Here is an 18,152-nt window from a genome sequence, read left to right as displayed (position 1 = left end):
GTTTCCTACTTATTTTTCACCTCCTTGGCATCTAGCTAGATGCTCCAAGCATATCAAGTAGTTATTAATGTGTTCAGTAGGTCAGACCAAGAACTTAAAAATATAAGCAAGACTTTTCAGTTCTAGCATCTGGTAACCATTATGGCTTACATGCATGCAAGGATACCTCTTGCCACTCTTTAAAGTATGACTTTTATAGCACAGTATTCGGAGGGGAGGGCCCATGAATGCTAATGGAATTAATGTACGTACACTAATCCCAAACTTCCGCCCCAATCTGTTCATTTCCTGTAGTTTCTATTCTTCAAACCTGGCATCATCTGCAAGTCCTCTTTTTCATTCATCTCCCCCAAATACAGCCAGTAAGTCTTCCATTCATTCCAGCTCTTAAAACTGCTCTCCTATATGTGATATTTTTCCTTCAGTTATCACTGCCACAATTCCCCTCCCACTTAAGGACGGACTGGAGGCTAGTGAAAGCTGAACAAAGCACCTTTGTCAGGATCCCACTGGTTATCTTAACATGTACATCTGACTGATAACATGTAAATCTAACTTAGTTTCTTCACTGACTGATGGTGAAATTCAAACTACTTACAGTCCCTTTGAGACCTGCTTGTTGCTGTAGCCTCAACCCCCACTTTATACTCTACTAATAATGAGGTACATACATCTCCCCAAATACACCACCCATGCTTCAGTCCATGGCTTTGTACGCACCGCTCCCTCTACCTAGCGATGCTATCTCCCTCTGTCCTCCCTCCTCCAATATCCCAATGGGCTTCACGCTGCTTAAAATCAGAGCTCCTTCAGTAAATTTTCCCTCCAGTACGTTCCCCTCAGCACACGTCATTTTCATCATTTGCTTGTCTGCTATTCCAGCTTATGAGGCTGCAGAAAACAGGGTCTGTCTTATTATTCGTCTCGGTACCAGGAGTGAACAGTAAACAGCGCTTACGCGCGATCTGTTCGATCGCGCACACAAAGTCAAGCAGTTCAGTTCTTATTCATAAATCAGTTTCAAGGGAATATATAGCTTTTCATAGCAGGAAAGCTTTGGAAGTAGTCTCAGAAAATGTGTACATGTTGGGAAAGTACCTTAAGCATTTAACAATCTTCCCACAAAAGGAATATGCACCTAACTCTTAAAGTGACGAGAAAAAGTAGTTACAGAGGTAAGTTTAAAAGAAGAGGGGAAAAAATTGTTTTAAATGTCTTCAGGAGTGAAGACACCCTCTTTGAAGTTTGGTACCTGGGCTGTTGAGTACTGGGTAGCCTGATCGTATTTTTCTTAGGTATTCAAATACATTTTACAATGAAAAGAAATGAAGAGAGTTTCATCTCATTTCTCTGCCAGGGTAGATGTCTGTCAATAAAAGGCAGCCATCAATAAGAGGCGGGGCTTGCACAGTCAATCCAGAAAGCAGGTCCTCTGTGAATAATCCAGAATTGAGTACTGATCTCCAGGGCCACCCTCCCTCCCAGCAAGTGAGCAGTAATTACTTTCAAGCCAATCTAAGTAATCCTCAGTCACGGTGGCCCAATACTAGCACACAAATAATTCCCATGCTGCTATAAAAATGACAACTTTCTTGGAAGAAAAGCAGATACCATAAACTTTTCAAAGCCTTCCCAAAACATTTTTAAAGTAATTTTTACTGCTTTAGAAAAAATTGCATAAATAGCAAATTATCTCTAATAAGAGGTCCATTCTATAAAATTTTACCAGGTCCTACTCTTGTCTGTAATCATATAATCATATTTACACACAAATCCAAATATAAATATAAACACATATATAGGTATATATACCTATATATATGTGTGTGTGTGTATATATATATATATATATATATATATATATATATATATATATGTATCTCCTACAGTTCCCAACCACATTAATAAAATACCAACCCTACAAATTAAAAATCAAATACTCCTACCCAGATTATTTTCAGTGTGTTTTATACACATCACAGTTCTGCATTTAATTTTAAGGACACACCTAAAAGGATGAAGAGTGTCAATATTTTCTCATCTCCTGCAAGTGGCATTAGTTCTGTGTAAAAGGAAAATGATCGCTTACCTTTTGATGCTGGTAAATAGTCCTTATCACTGTGGTCTACCTGCTTTCCAGGTGGGGATAGATTAGACTTACTACCACAGGAGCAGTGCTTTACCATTTGTCTAGTGACAAGACCAGGTGTTTCTAGACTGTAAACTGGGTTTTGCAATTCATAAGAGATTGGAATTCCTAGCAATCTACAGATTGAAAATATCAAGCCACACACATGTTGAAGTGGTGTCAACTTTTGATTCTCAGTAATCAGAATTAACTGGTGAATTGTGAAACTAAAAAGAACCAAAGACTAAAACTCTATAATTAAACAAATAAATAATTATAAATCCAATTCTAAGAGTTACAGATGTGCTATTATTCAAATGCACATCCTTTCCCATTGAAACTCTATTTTCTTTTCTCTTTGTAGCTGAAAATTAAGTCATTATAACACAATCAAACGACTTTGTGTAAATCAAATAAGCAATTTTCCTTTGTGCTAAACTTCATAAATTATAAGAAAATATAACCATGGTTAAAACAGTAATATCACTGCCATTATTATAACTTAGAATTATTTTAAAATAGAATGAAAACACAAAATACATTCAATCACAAATACTGTAGACACATATCTTTATATTGAGGAAAGAGAAAAGTCACCTTTCACTCATGAGCTCATCGGAGATTTTTTGCTCTTCATACTCCATTTTGTCTTTACTGGTCTGGTTTATTTCCTCACTTTCTAAAACTACTCCTTCATCTTGGATTTTGGGTCCTTGCCTAATGATTTTCAGTTTCCTTTTCTTGACCTTGTTCTTGGTGAACTCTTGATAGTGGCAAGCTCGATCACTGTCCATGTCCTGATCTCTACAACCTTCAGGGGGCTGTGTCATCGTCCGTTTGCTGGAGATGTCCTGCGGGAGGTCGACTGCCATGCGTTTCACCTTCCTCCTCCTGCGCAGAGTCCTGTTCCCAAGGTTGTCCATGGCAAAATCGGACTCATGCCACAGAGGTCGTTTCCCACGGACATTGTTGTTTAAGTTTGACGATGGCCGGCGCTTGGCCACTAGCATTTGGTCATCAGAGTCACTATGATCTTTCTTGTTGTTATTGTGATTCTCTCTGTAGTCTTTGCTGGGTTCTTCTAAACTAGAATCAGAGCCCTCACTTAAGCAGTGACCGGTCTCCCATGGGTGGTGAACATTATACGACCTCCGTTTTCTTCCTCTCCTTTTCCTTGCCTGGCGTTTCAGAGGGCACGATATGCTTCGAGAATGGTCTCCCGTTTCAGCAAATCCACCTCGAGCTTGCTCTGAGCTCTCCTCCAACGCTGAGACAAGATCATGAACCAGTTCTTCCATGGTTCGACTGAAATGCCTTCAGTTTTTTAAAGAAAGAAAAGAAAATGTAAAGAAAATAGGCAGTATTATCTGTATTAACCTAGCTTATTACAGCAGACAATTCACACTAAATCTGGTTAACATTAAGGGTTATTACAAAGCAATGTTTAAAGGCTATTTTAATTTTCCTGTCTAAAAGATATCACACTTTTAAATATTCTGACTCATTTTAAGCTCCTTTTTCTTGTAGAAGTTCTTTTATTAAACATACGAATGACTTCAAGATACAGTGAGCATAATATCAGCAATGAAAGGTCTCAGTAATTTCATATTTTGACTGTGTAATTACGGAAAAGTTATTTCTGCTTAAAAACTGATCTGCAGTCCACTCCTGTACTTTTCCTACAGCCAGTTTTCCTAGATCAGATATAGAGAGAACTTTCTCAATCCTCCCCCCAGCCCCATTTCTAAGAAGGAAGCACACAATTCTCTCTCTACTCACCACATGCTCCACCAATCACGGCCATGATATGCCGGGTAGGTGGAAAGACTGGCAGGCACTTTCAAGATTTGTACAAGATCATGAACAATCATTTCTTAAACTGAGTTCTAAAAGCACGTAGGGATCCAAATATCCTAATTATGGAGGCCTATACGGTTTCTAGGATCTGTAGCAGGGTAGGCACACTTTTCTGTAAAGGGCCAAATAGTAAGCATTTTAGGCTCTGCAGGCCTTTCAGTCTCTGTCACAACTCAACTTTCACCATCATAAGGCGCCAACAGCCATAGGCGATACATAAATGAATGGGTACGGCTGTGTTCTAATTAAATTTTATTTGCAAAGCCAAGGGCTGGGGGGCCATAGTTTGCTGACCCCTGCTTTACATATTCTCTGTAGCTTATATTTATAGACGTTTGCAAGTTCCTTATAACGTTCAACTCTGCCTTTTCATTTTAATGATTACCTGAAAACAAACATACATTGTGGTTCAACTGGATTTACCACTCCTAAAAGGATGCCCACATAATAGCTTCTAACCCTTGAGTACTTACTATGTGCCAGGCCCAGGATTCTAAGTGTTCCATACACGTTACCTCATTTCATTCTCATATAACAACACTACGAGGTGGCCGACGAAATACACAGAGTGAGGGCAGTTGCCCAATGTGGGACTTCTAGGAAATGGTAGAAACAGGATTTGAACTCAGGCGCTCTGGTTCCAGAGCCTGAATGTTGCCCAACTATAGCCAAAATCAGCTACATGATTCCAGTATCTAGTCTGTATTTTGTTTATGATTGATTTAGCAGCAGGGGGTACATTTCTGACTGCACTGATTTCTCCGTTATCTATTACATTAATAACAACATTTCTGTTACCCCTTTATTGCTTCAATATTTTGTTCTTTTAACACTATTTCTCTGGAAGAGATGTAATCTGAAAGAACTGTTATCTTTAAATATAATTTTGCACCTTGAAAAAATTTACTGGAAGCCAGTTTAACATGAGTTGCAACAAAGATTCCTTGTCAAAAAGAAGACTCAGTATCACCTGGTTTTAGAATAACTTACTTTTTGAAGATACAGCTTTCTTATCAATGGGTGAATTACTAGTTCTAAATATTAATTAAATTAACTCAATACATGAATATATTCTCCAACTGAAGTTGCAGGTTTTTTGGAAGTTATAATTTAGTGCCTTGCTTTCAAATAGAAGATTTGGCCCTAACATTAGGAAAAGGTTAGCAAATCGGAGTCAGTCCATTGAAATCTGATACTCTTCAATTAGTTTCATTTAAAAATATATTGCTGTAACTACCACAGTTTAACAAAATATAATTCACAACAATATGAAGAATGAAAGCAAAATTTCTTTATAACATTAATATTGTTGGCCTTATTCGATTTTATATTGTTTTTCTCAAGACAAAATATATTTTAAAAAATATTTCAACTAGAAGAATCCAATTTATTCCACAATATCACTCAATATGAATCAGCTAAAAGCCTATTTTAAAAAAGCTTTCTTAAAAACTCTATAAAAACACAGGGAAAAAAAATACATTTAATGGAAGTGCCATTCAGAATTCAAATTACTTTTCCCCCTTCAGTTTCAACTAACCAGACTCAGACAAGTCAATCCCAAGCAAAACCGGTTAATGAGCCAATAATATTATAGTCAATCAAGCTGCTTCACTTGCATGGTTCAGGTAAAACTGGCCTCACAGAAACAGTCATTATAGCGGACCATCCCACGATCAATAGCTCATTTATTTCCTTTGCCTTCATAGTGATATTGAAGACACCACTGTACTGAAACATTTCATCCTAAAGATGTTTTCTTAAATAAGACCTTTCCTATTAGAGGAAATATAGAACTTTTCTGTACAGAAATCTGTTTATTAAGCCTCTATAGTTTTAAAGTTTGTAAATGAAAAAATTCAGTGAATTACCACTTTGCTAATTTGAAGGTTTTTCTACTCACATTTATAAAACTATTTCTCTTCATCTGGAAATGAAATCTTTTGGAAATAGTTTGTATTGGGTATAATGTCTAAGATAACAGTTCACTGATAGTTTTCTTAAGATCATCCAAATAAATAGAATAAAATTATAGTCCCACTATCCATATAAAGCTGGATTTTGTGAAGGGAAATGATTTGAGTAGATAAGTATTTTGCGTGTGTTTTTTTTTTCCGGTGGTATTATATTATGCAGAGTAATATGTACAGTCAATCTCAAATTTGATGTATCAGTTTTAGGTAAAAATTTTGGGCCAAAGGTCAAGTTCGTTTGTCCTCCTATAGGAAACACTAAACATCTAGTGAAATGAGTGACTTGCATTCTCCTTGTCTTCCTTAATACCTAGGTTTTCCTAACAACGTATGGGTGAGAGTGAGGAAGATCAATACATGTAGAAAATGTGGCACAAAGTTTAGGGTTTTCTTTCAAATATTTTTGATTCGAGGAAGAAGAATCAGGAGCTGCCTTAGTCCTAACTTACCAAGCAAATGTCGGCAAAGGACTGGCAGTTGCCTGGTGAACCAAGAGCCGGCAAATGGCAGTCAACAATATGCAGGCAGGCACAGCAGGAGTTGAAACCCAAGAAAGCCCAGGAAAAAGACAACCCCCCTCTACAGCCCAACTTTTGGGCAGTGACTATTATTTTTTTGAAGCCTCTATTAGCAATAACTACTATTCCTAAGAAGGAAAACTATTGCATGTATAGAAAATTAGGGAATAATTTCCTTGCCTGGATACTGATACATAACAAGAGAATAGACATGTGTGTCTACTGAATAAACCCAACAAGTTCATTAAAAAACAAAAATCTTCCAGATGTAACTAAATGGTAATTGATTACAGCTATCAAAAATCTAGTTAAGGGAAAAAAAAGTCAAATACTCGTTATCAGCTAGTATATGGTAAAATTCTCATCTTCATCTCTGTAAAACAGATTATTTCTTCTACAAAGTTAAGTCACTTTCGGAGTGGGGTGCTCAAAGTAAGCTACCTGTGGCTAAATACAACTGCTCAACGGGCTTTCAAAAATTTAAGGGAAGAGATAGCCATTTATGTGTTAGTTTTGGTATGAATAAGAATTCAACGTATACAAAGATGCTACATTAACACAGTACAGAGTCAAGAACTATGCCAATCAATGTATGCGATGACTGCTCACAAACTTAAGAAGAAAATAGTCTTGGAATTACCTGCCTCAGTACTCATGTTAACTTTCATTTAAGACAGGAAAAGTTGGTTGGTCCTAAAACTATACAGGAAGCAGCCAAACAGTACAGATTCCAATTAACGCATAACAGTGTAGACCATGACAGTGAGTGACTAGACATGTGAATGGGAAGCCTTAAGGACGACACATCAAGGACTAAATTTTGTGACTAATTTAACAAAATGGGATCCATAAGAATTAGATTGTTTAAGATTTCTGCTGCTCATAGGAATTAATAAATTTGGTGATATTGTCAAAATAAGTCTTTATTTCAGCCTAATAACTTAATAGACTATGTCTTCATTTTCTCCTCTTATATATTTGGGGGGAGGTCATCTTAGGAATTTAAGGATAACCCTGACATTAAATGTCATTACTTGAGCTAGTTTAGAAACTCCATGATCTATTTAAACCACTAATCAGAAGTAACCTTTTCTCTCCTTTCTGAGAAAGGTAGCGTGGGTTTGGGGGAACCTGTTATTCTGAAACACATAATTAATTATAACTTTATGCTAACATTGGGCAATAAATATAGAATGTAAAACTCTCTAGGGAAACTGTAGAGAACATGAGCTTTGGAGTTCAAACTATGTATATGGAAGCTATTTTCTATGATATTCACTAGCCACAAATTACTTATCTTCTGATTGGTTATACATCATAAAAGTAGGTATAATTTCCACCTCGAAGAGGTTCTATGAGGATGAGCGTGGGTCTTGAATGTGTGAGAGCAGCTATTTCAACTTTCAACAGAGGTTGTAGATAGAAGTTATCTACAAATAAGGGAAACTGGTCACTGAAATATCAAATCAGTCAGCTTTTAAGGTACAATCATATTATAAATACTGAAGACATTATAATAAAAGCAAAGACCTTCAACTTCTCTGAATTCTTGAACCACTCTGAATGTTGGGAAGAGTGGGGACAATAGACATTTGCAAAAATCCTGCATACAATTTCAAGAAATTTAGGGATTACTTAAAGGCTCTAAAGATCTAAAACAAACAAAGAACCCCAAAAATCTCGTTAACAAAAAAAAAAATCAATGTTGTGTATCTGACCTACTCTTATCTTAGTAATATATAGAGACAAGACAAAGTATTAAAGAAAATCATCCCACCAAGTTAACAGTCAAACAGTTATTCACCACATAAAAAAACCCTCATTTCCCATAATGGAAGCGCGCAACTGGAGGTGTTAATGGCTGTTGCTATTTTTTCACTTTTGTCACCACAGGAACACTCAGAAAGCTTGTTTTCTTCTTTACCCTGGCAACTTAGTGAAAAACAAACCACAAGTAGCTTTAAAGGAAAAAAGTCTAAGTCTACTTTCCAAATAGTGATGTAATGAGGAAAACTCATTTATTTTTTAAATTTGAAGAACATACTTTTGATTTTTGTTACTTCATTTAATGACTTCAAAAGTCATTCACAACTTCTGTCCTCATACTCTAATGGCTTTCAAAATATAAACTATTGACTAAAAATAGCCTAAGTGAAAGAATATCAAAGGCTAAAAGAAACAAACAAACAAAAAAAGAACCTAAGATAATTCATTCCAATCCCTGTTAACATGCATATATCTATATCTGTATCTGCATCTACGCAAGCTTCTAGTATATAGGAAAATGAGTCTCCTTCATTGCTTATACATGCTAACTGCTCATACGTATTGAATATATAATTTATTCTGAATTCTTAGAATAGCAATGAGAATGAAGACAACTGAATATTAATTAAAAGTACCTAGCAAAATGCTTGACACATCACAGATGTTAAAAAAAATCTGTCGGATAAACAAATTAATGAATGACTAAATAAATGAACAAATAACAAAGAAAACTAAGACTTGACTAAAAATTTAGACAATCCAGATTTCAAAATTTCTGCCACATTAACAAGTTAGATACCTTAAGTTTTTAGTGAAGTAAATGTGCCAGTTAATGGCATATTATCGAAGATGGTTTAACCATTTCCAGCTTGCCATAAATAAGGATGCTAAGAATCTACACCAAGATTAATGAGTCATTTGCCCAAAATCATGCTGGCCATTGCTTTGATTCCTAATTGTTGAAACAGAAACTCGACTCAAACAAGTAGGACATTATGAAATTGAGTTCAAGACAACAACCAAATAAGCTGTTATTTTAAAAAATGCATATTTTCACTATGCAGTTTTTTTGTAAAACAAAACAAAAAAATAAAACAAAACCCCCCCACAAAATACCAAATAGGAATGAAACTATAGAAACAAAGGTCCAGAATCAACAATTTATTTTTAATGTTTTTTTAAAGTAAAGCTACATAAAGTTAAATAAATAGACACTATAGTTCAATGTCAATAATGATTCAGTATTTCCATTATCAAGGACTTAATTTTTAAAATTTGTTTAGTTCTACCCACAGAAACTGACTTTAAATATAAATTATTAATATAAAAAGTAATGAAGAATAGTGCATCTAAATTCTAACTGTGATTTGTCCACCAAATGAAATCAAATTTTAAACCGTTAACATTAGATGTACCAAGACAGATATATTTTGGACCCTAATTTCAAAAATGTATGTGAGTAATGAGGCAAAAAGTGATAGATGCTCTCAGCTATATTTTTTAGAAAAACATACCATGAATCACTTATAAGATTAACTTAAAATTATATTCATTTCCTCACACATACTAAAAAAAAAATCAAGGATCTTTATTTAACTGTACAACCTTTTTTCCTTAGGCTTCTTAACTATAAACTATCAGTCACACTTTTCAACAAGTTGTTAAACATCTACATTTACCCTTTTGGCACCTAAAAATTGAAAAACTAATGTTGACATTGTTGAAAAAGTTGGAGTCAAGATGGGAGTTAAATCCATCAGGAATTGCAAGTTGGTTGACAACTCCAGGCATATACTTTCCAGTTGATATATTCCTTGAGATATTGTATATTGTTCAGACATCAGAGGCATTACACCAGGGTGGTTAAGAATTTTTGTAAAACATGCTGGAATCATACTGCAAATATGACACTTGGGCAAGTCAAACTAAATTAGCCCCTCTCATCATCTCTAAAATGCAAAAAAAAAGTGATAGAATCTACCTTGAAAAATTTAAATATGACGATATATGTATGTAAAACCTGGTAAGTACTTAGTAGTAGCATACCTAGGGACACTGGGATGAAACATACATGTATAGTAGAGTACGTGTCTCATCAATGCATGAAAAAAATTCTGTTAAGAAATTTTGAATGAGAGGATGGTTGTGCAGATAAGTTAGAAAATAAAAGTTCCTATTGTCTGGAGCACATTCATTCTGCCAAATCAGGCATGATTTTTAAGAATTGTAGTCAAAAACACTGATTAAGTGCTAGGTACTATGTTATATTCTAGTGTCATAAAAAAGGAAGTGTTGTGTACTGCCACAGGAGAACAACAGAGCTGGAGAGGGGTGGCTCTCTGTATTATAAAGCAGGACATAGCCTTGGGAAGAAGGTGGAAGGGAGGGAGGAGTTGAAAGAGTCATATTGTTGAATTACGGAGCCATCTATCCTAGAAACCAGTATCCCCAGAGTAAGAGAAGACCAACCTGCACAGCACACTTTGTCTGCCCCCCTTTACAAGATACTGAATGGTGAAACATTAAGAAAATATTAAACACTTAGAAATATATGTTTTATTTTATACTACTTACATCACTATTAAAAACAAAATAAGTGCTCTCTGCTTTTCTGAAAGGAAACTGTGAGAATTTAAAAGAAGTATAATCAAATCTATACTCATTATAAAATGAACTACAGAATGATCTGATCTCCTTCACAACATTTTAGACAAGATATTCTTATAACTTTTCAGAAACAGGTGATGCAAAATTAACTGAGATCACAGACTGCTAAATTCCCCATGTTCTCATGTGCTGCAGAATCTAGGAATGGACATACAGTTTCAGCCACATTTCACCTTTATGTTCAACACTTTGTGTTTGAGAATTAATGGAAAATCTGCTTGTTTCACTGCTTGTCTTGTGTATGCTTGGAGGAAAAGAGCTGGGGAGAAAAACAGGACAGGCATTAGAGTTTTCAACTAGAATCCATCACCCAGCTTCTAGCTCTAGGACGATAAGTCACTTCAGTATTCTGTGCCTGTAATAATCTTCTATCACAGGCCTGTCAGAAGGATGAAGTGAAAGATCTTACTATGTGAAAGCAGTTTGAAAAGTCGAGGCAATATATTATTCTAAAGTGGGGCTGGTGATACGATCCTGTAGACACAGTCAAATCCCAAACCTTATCCTGGCATTTACGTGTTCTCAGGAAACACCCATACATACCTCATTTGAACTAGAAAGGAATGTTCAAGGGCCAGAAACAGGTAGGTTATGCTCACTCCAAAAAAAAAAAAAAAAAAAAGGGTGGCGAGTGAGGGCGCTTCCACTACCAAACTTCCAGAACTCAAGATTTCTGGGATTTGAGCTTCCAAGACACGTGGTATAATCTAATCAATTTTAAAAGAGAAGTGGGGAGAGGGGGATAAAGCCTGGATTAAGATAAATTCTTCCTGCCCCTCGTCTTGTCAACGGTCAACGAGGAAATGAATTGCTCTTGGAAGTCCAGAAAGCTTTTCTCCTAAAACACCTTCGCGTGCTCGACAAGCGATCAGCCAGCATTTACTGTCGGCCTGCATCCACCTTTGCACACACCTCAACGCCTTCCTCCAACTGCGTCCACCCCACGCACGAGTGAGAGCAAGGCCTACCTGTCTTCAGCTCATCCGTCTCCGCTCCCTCCCCCTTTCCAGCCCAGGTCCAGCGGCCTCCTGCCATCACCCCCTGTCCTCATCGCCCATCCCCAGGGCCGCCAGCCTCACCAGCTGTTCCCGGCGGCTGGAGCTCCGATCGGTGGGCGCCCGGTGGCCCCGAACATTAACGACACCCAGGAGCCCGGCCTCGAGGCTCAGGCCCGAGAACAGTCTCCAACGACCACAGCACTAACGACTTCCAAAGAGCAGTTCAGCATTTTGAGCGGAGCTTCCGGAAGCAGACGGGAGGCAGAAACCGGATGCCCGGCGCAACCATTAGTTCTCCTCTCCCCCCCTCTAGCCTACAACCTCTTATTTTTGCTCACAGAAAACACAGAAGCAAATAAGTAAAACATTGTCCTACTCGGAATTTATTCATGTGTCTATTTAATATTCCAGAAACTGAAACAAGGTGGAAAAGAAAGTGGAGTAAAAGAAAAGTGGAACCCCCGGGACTAGCGCGATGGTTGAGCTCGGTTGCCTTGGAGACCGATAGTAACACCAGTGGGAAACCAGAGTCAGAGAGGCAATGGCCACCTTAGCCAGGCTGCAAGCTCGTTCCGCGTTTATAGGACATCAGTACTACTTTAGGAACAGGTAGGTCATCACCTGGGGGGGCGGGGGGGAGGGTCACGCAAAGAGCTGGCTTGACTAGAGCCAGTTTTCTATCAGAAAATTCAGTAAGTACCACCCACTTCTCCCCTTGATTTGTTAGCAGCAAACATAATCACAAGTTTAAAAGTAGCATTACCACACAGGGGAATTATAGATAGAGGGGGGGCCATAGATATCAGCTTGAGATGATTTAAGTGAAAGCCCAGCATAGGTAAAATTGTAAAATGAAGTGTTTTTTGTTGTTTTTGACATCTCTCTGCAATTTGATGAAACTTACATCCTGGCTGTTGAAGTTTAATAGCTTGATTGGGGTTACCTGGGCTCCCCTATCTGGCTGAGCTAGTGTGGCCCCCATCTACCTGGGAATTTGTGTCTCCATTATTTTCACAAATATCATTGAACTCAACTGTTCTGTGACTGAGTTGTGTCCCTGAAGTGACAGTGTCTAAGCCATCTGGATAACCAGTGCCAGTACATTAAGTAATAGAAGACGGCTAAGGAACATACTAGCAGCCTAGCCATCTCCCTCCTCCTAGACTGCTCAGTCAGGAAGAGGTTCATTTTAACAGTGGCCTTCTGGGAGCAATGCCCCAGGGGTTTTTCCAACTTAAGAGAAATACCAAACAAGTGAATTAGAGGAAGATAGAATATAGTGACATGGCAGACCAATGGAAAATAAGTCAGTAAGACAGGAACTTGCTGAGCTGTTCTTATTCCAACATTTGTCTCGCCGACTCCATTCTCATAGGGCCATGTACCTCTCTCACAGCACTTAATCACGATTCAATTTTACATTCTGTTGTGAGACAGTATCTATTGTCCCTCTTAAGCTGGAAGTGGGGAGTGTCATTTTTTTGCTCATCATTATTTCTGTCTCCTACGTCTGTCATAGTTCTGACACATAGTAGCTACACAATAATTTCTCTAATAATTCCATAAATGAATCTTTCAATCAGTCATTGGTCCTGGTTTAAGTAAACATGCCTGAAAAAGCAAAAGATAGTAATTATCTATTATCTATATGTTATCTTAATTACAGATAAATTATTTAGCAATCATTCAGAGGATGCAGCAGGTCCTTGTTTATTTATGTATAAAAGAAATAAGCTCCGTCCCTCTTGATATTCACAGCCTAAAATGGCGCGCAGCATTTAAGAAATCATTACTATATATTGAGGACGAACAGGAAGGGAAACAACTAACATTTCTTGAGCACTAATTATATGCTGGGCATGGACTATGAACTTTTTCACATAGCATCTCATTTGGCTTTCACAACAGTATAAGCTAATGTATTAATAATCCATATTTTTAGAGCTTGAGAACTGTGTTCTAGAAAAGCATGGTGAAGTTCCACACTGCAAACAGACATAATTTCTTTTACAGATTTCAGTGTCAACATTTGTCCCCATCTCCTGGCTTTTGACAGTGGGTGCATTTTCCCCAAACTGGAGATTGCTCCGAGAAAAGACAGGGTTATGCACAGGCCACGAGGAGAATAAGTTGGCATGTCCTCCATTTCATTTATTATTATCACTACTCTTCCTAGTAGTATTTTCAGTATGAAGGAAAGTCTCAAAGATTGCAAAGGAATCAAAATTCCAAAGTTTGCCTAGTTTGAAAAAAACAACAACAGCAGGGTATTGATAGCTTTGGGGACAAAAACTGTATAAAGCATTAACATAAACAGAAAAACTAAACAGGCAATTTCTTTGGGAAATTATTGTCATTTCCCATCTGTTACTGATTAGATCAGTTCTTCGCAAACTTCAGTGTACATTGCAGTCCCCTGAGGATCTTGTTAAAAGCCAGATTCTGATTCAGTGGGTCACAGTTATGACCAGAAGAATCTGCATTGCTCACAGGAGTTCCTGTGAAGCCCCATTTGGCATAAACAGGGAGACTTTAGAAAAGGAACTGTGTGTGGGCCTATCATTCGATTCTTACACATCTTTCCTGATTATGTATTTATTCCCTTTTCATATAATTCACAGAAAATGAGATTCAGAGAGATTTCGGTAATTTGTGTACGGTCGCACAACTGCGATATCTCAAAACCCATTAATCCAACTCCAAGGCCTGTGCTTTTTTCACTGACACACAGGGCACAATTTTCTTCCCACTACACTGGTCTGAGAAACGAAATGGCAGCAAGCACAGAGATCCAGAAATCCAATTGGCCTGAGCATAATACTGTTCCAAATCCAGTAACATGCAGGGAGCAGAGTTAGAGGAAACTATTTAAATCTCCTTGGTTTGTTTCAATGTCTTCTTTCTATATTGGTAACAAGGCAGTGGTAAAAATGTTTCTAACTTATAGCGGGCACCAGGATACCTCTGAAATTGAAAGCAGACTTTGTGTGTGTGGGAGGAATGTATTATTACTAAATGCTTATCTTAGCACTTGAGTCCTCCAGGGCCCCGGGAAGTCCACTCAGAAAGAGAAAAACCCCTCTGCCTAATGCAGAGGAAGGCTGTGGAACTCCCAAGAAGCACATGTGCCAGGGAGTCTTGGGAGACTGTTCATTGCCTGGCCAACCCAAGCCCCCTGGAAAGTTCTGGCACAGGAAGTGGGTGGGTATTCACGTTTTGACCTGCCTATGGAAGAGGCTGAATATTGTGTCTAGGATGTTACAGGGTGGAACAAAATAGTCTTCCGTTGTTATTTGACACATTATTGGCCTTAAAAAGAAAGTTCACTATTAATTCCTAGTTCCATTTCCATTCTTCTGAATTGTTGAGATTTTCTTGTGACTTATTGGTTATTGATACTATCCTATTTGTGAATAGAAGAGTTTGATACGTGTTCATTTAATTGCATTGTTCCTTTTCCCCATATCCTCTTTCAATGTTGTCTAGTTAATCTGTCAAATACTAATTGGAGTGACTTAAAATGTCCCTCTTCAGCGGAGTTTCTGTAGTGGTATCTTTTGGTGCTGTGTTGTTTAGATTATACATGTGTACGGGTGTGTCTCTTCATTGGCTATATATTGTTCTGTTTTTTTATGTGAAAAAATGTTTCACCTTTAAATTCTACTGGTAATAGTAATATCAGTCATCCTTTATTTGATACAAGTTAATCATATTCTACATATTTCTCTTTACAAACAGCACATTTTCTAGTTTAAAAAATCGAAACTGAGGGAGTTTGTGTTGATGAAAGAGATGGTAGAAGAGATGCAATCTCTTTGAATTGACTTAGCTGAAGGGGAAGCTGTATGTAGAGGAATATGGAGACAGTTGCTCAGGACGAGGGAGGAAGTTGTGCAGAGACCCCGTACAGACCAGGTATCTACCTGCCAAGTTTCCAGATCTCTCGCCATCTAAAATGGGGCATGGGGACAGAAGAGAAAGTAGAAGGGGAAACCATTGTTTTTGAATAACTGCTGTATGCTGAGAGAACTCTGTCAAATGCTTTCACAAACATTATTTTGAGATTCACAATAACCTTACGAGGTGATTTTAATTGTTTCCTGCTTTACAGCGGAGGACAATGAAATGTAGAAAGTGTAAATTACTTGTCAGCGATCTAGTGACGTTTGATCCATCTCAGTCCAAAGCTTATCCTTGGGGTAGACGGACTTTGAATCAAGTCTCTGCATGGAAATATAGTTGGCCCCTGAACAAGGTGGGGGTTGAGGGCAAGTCAAGAAGCCACATATTATTTTGACTCTAAAGTTGGCCCTTCGCATCCGTAGATCCCACCAACTGTGTGTGGAGAATAGCGTTTTCCTTTGGTGGCTGGGAATCCATCGTTGTGAAACCGTGGTTGGGAATCTGCAGTTGGGAATGTGAAAATCCTGTTTTTGAGCTACGATTGGTTGAATCCTTGAGTTTGAAACCCTCAGATATGAAATCCATGGATACAAGGGGCCCACTGTGTGTATGGAAAATAAAAATGCGTGCTTTAAGTGGCCCCTGCAGTTCCAACCCGTGTTGTTGAAGAAGCACCTGTGCCCCATGAGGTCTAACCTGCCTTTCGAAGGTCAGGCTGAGGAAAGGAAAATACTGGTACAGGAAGGACTCTTGTACAAGACAGGCCGTTTGCCCGTGCTTCCGCCTGAAGTATCATGTTCCCTATGGTGGCTGCTTCTGGAATCCATTATTCCCATAAACTTAGGCAGTATGTTTCTCACTCTAATATAGTCAACAGTTCCTGATTGCATTTTAGTCTAATAATTAGTTGGTCTCCTGTGCTTGAATGTGGACAATTGTCTGAGTCCCATTAACCTAAGCAAATGACAGCTTAGTTGGATATGAGTCCCTTGATTCTAATTAACTGCTGATTTTTCTGTTATTCACTGTACTCAGTTCTGACTAGTGAAACTTAGCAAGGCTTCCGTCGAGTGCACAGAGATGATTTGGGGGCATAAATTATGTTCTCTTCTTTCCTTTGTAATTAACAGGTATTATTTTTTTCAGCAGGTAATTTGAAGCTGTGTATGCATCCCTTCCACCCCTTGTGCGCTCTGCCTCCCCACGCCGAAGTGTTCACTGACTTCCATTCCCTTTTCCTCACTCGTGGGCTCTGATTCCCTGTGCTGGCTGCCGGTCAGGTGGAACCTTTCCTTACCTTTCCTGCACACCCTGAAGCCAGGCCTTCTCTCCTTACTCTGACCTGGCATCCTCCCCGCAGGCTGCCCCCACGTGTGGAGGCCACCTTATCCTGCCCAGGCTCTTGCACCCACACTCCACAATGCAGCCTCTCCCCTCACGCCTGGTCTAGCACAGGTTCCTACTTTCCTGTCAACTGCCAGTTTCTTAGGACTTAATTGTTCCGGAAATGAAGTGAGAAGGAATTGGTAGAAAACGGAGTACTAAAGCATTTCAAAAGGACACTCTAAATCTGCAGGATACGCCTCTTTTATGATCTACTTCTCATGTATTTGTAGCTCATTATTCATTGAGCTGTGAGATAATAATGATCAGGAGGCTGAGTGATGAAAACAAAACATGACTTCTTGCTTCTAAACTGTAGTCTTATTTCTTCTCATCAGCAGGCAGTTACTGACGTCTTATTAGGCACCCAGGTGACAATCAGAACACAAAGTACAGAGTAAGGATAGTTTCTGCCTTTGAGGAGCTTGGCACCCTTAAGACCTAATAATGAATGATTTGCAAAATAATAATAATAGTAATAATAATAATTTTGCGCATCAATATATCTTATAATACAGGACGGCCAATATTGGAATTTTATTCCTGGTACCTAAAATAGAAGTTATATGATAATGACAAAGGAAAAGTATTGGGTTTTTAATTGAGCATTTATTCACTAGCTAATACACATAGGTCGGAATAAACACAGCATGTTGATGTGTGAAAGGCATAGTTTTTGCATATTACTGGAAAGATACTTAACAACACATTTTTTCAGTGTCTTTATTGTCAGTTAATTTCTGGCCCGTAATGATACACATGACTGAAGTGTTATCCAGGGTTATAGTACTTACTTCTAGTTGATGATGAAGTGACTGGAAACTTCCAGCTTTTTCTGGATGTTTTATTACATTCCTGGTAATACTTTTGGTCTTTCATCATTAATAATTCATTTAGTATTCATTGTGATAATACTGATCATAATAAATTTATTTCAAATTCGTGTAGATGTCATATT

The 18,152-nt window shown here is 38.0% G+C and overlaps 2 protein-coding genes across 3 annotated transcripts in view; one reads left to right on the top strand and one right to left on the bottom strand.

Annotated features, from left to right (window-relative positions):
• GPATCH2 (G-patch domain containing 2) overlaps window positions 1-12,171 on the bottom strand; it is a 148,316-nt gene extending 136,145 nt beyond the window's left edge. The window contains exons 1-2 of one of the 2 annotated variants that reach the window (XM_019743007.3): window positions 11,990-12,171; window positions 2,726-3,442 (exon numbers count right to left, since the gene is read on the bottom strand). In XM_019743007.3, the coding sequence (XP_019598566.2) occupies window positions 2,726-3,442; window positions 11,990-12,045 (773 nt within the window). In that variant the 5' untranslated portion in view covers window positions 12,046-12,171. The remainder of the gene's footprint in view (window positions 1-2,725; window positions 3,443-11,989) is intronic. The other variant, XM_019743087.3, reaches the window with a different exon arrangement.
• Window positions 12,172-12,405: 234 nt separating this feature from the next.
• The window catches only part of SPATA17 (spermatogenesis associated 17), a 125,535-nt gene continuing 119,788 nt past the window's right edge, over window positions 12,406-18,152 (top strand). Inside the window, exon 1 of the mRNA XM_019739978.3 lies at window positions 12,406-12,517. Within this exon, the coding sequence (XP_019595537.2) occupies window positions 12,450-12,517 (68 nt within the window). The 5' untranslated portion in view covers window positions 12,406-12,449. The remainder of the gene's footprint in view (window positions 12,518-18,152) is intronic.

Source organism: Rhinolophus sinicus, chromosome 6 (assembly GCF_057876585.1).
Source record: "Rhinolophus sinicus isolate RSI-liver-muscle chromosome 6, RSI-T2T, whole genome shotgun sequence".
In the NCBI taxonomy this organism is placed as follows: domain Eukaryota; kingdom Metazoa; phylum Chordata; class Mammalia; order Chiroptera; family Rhinolophidae; genus Rhinolophus; species Rhinolophus sinicus.
Note: the sequence above shows the minus strand (reverse complement) of the source record. Positions and strands in the feature narration are given on the sequence as shown.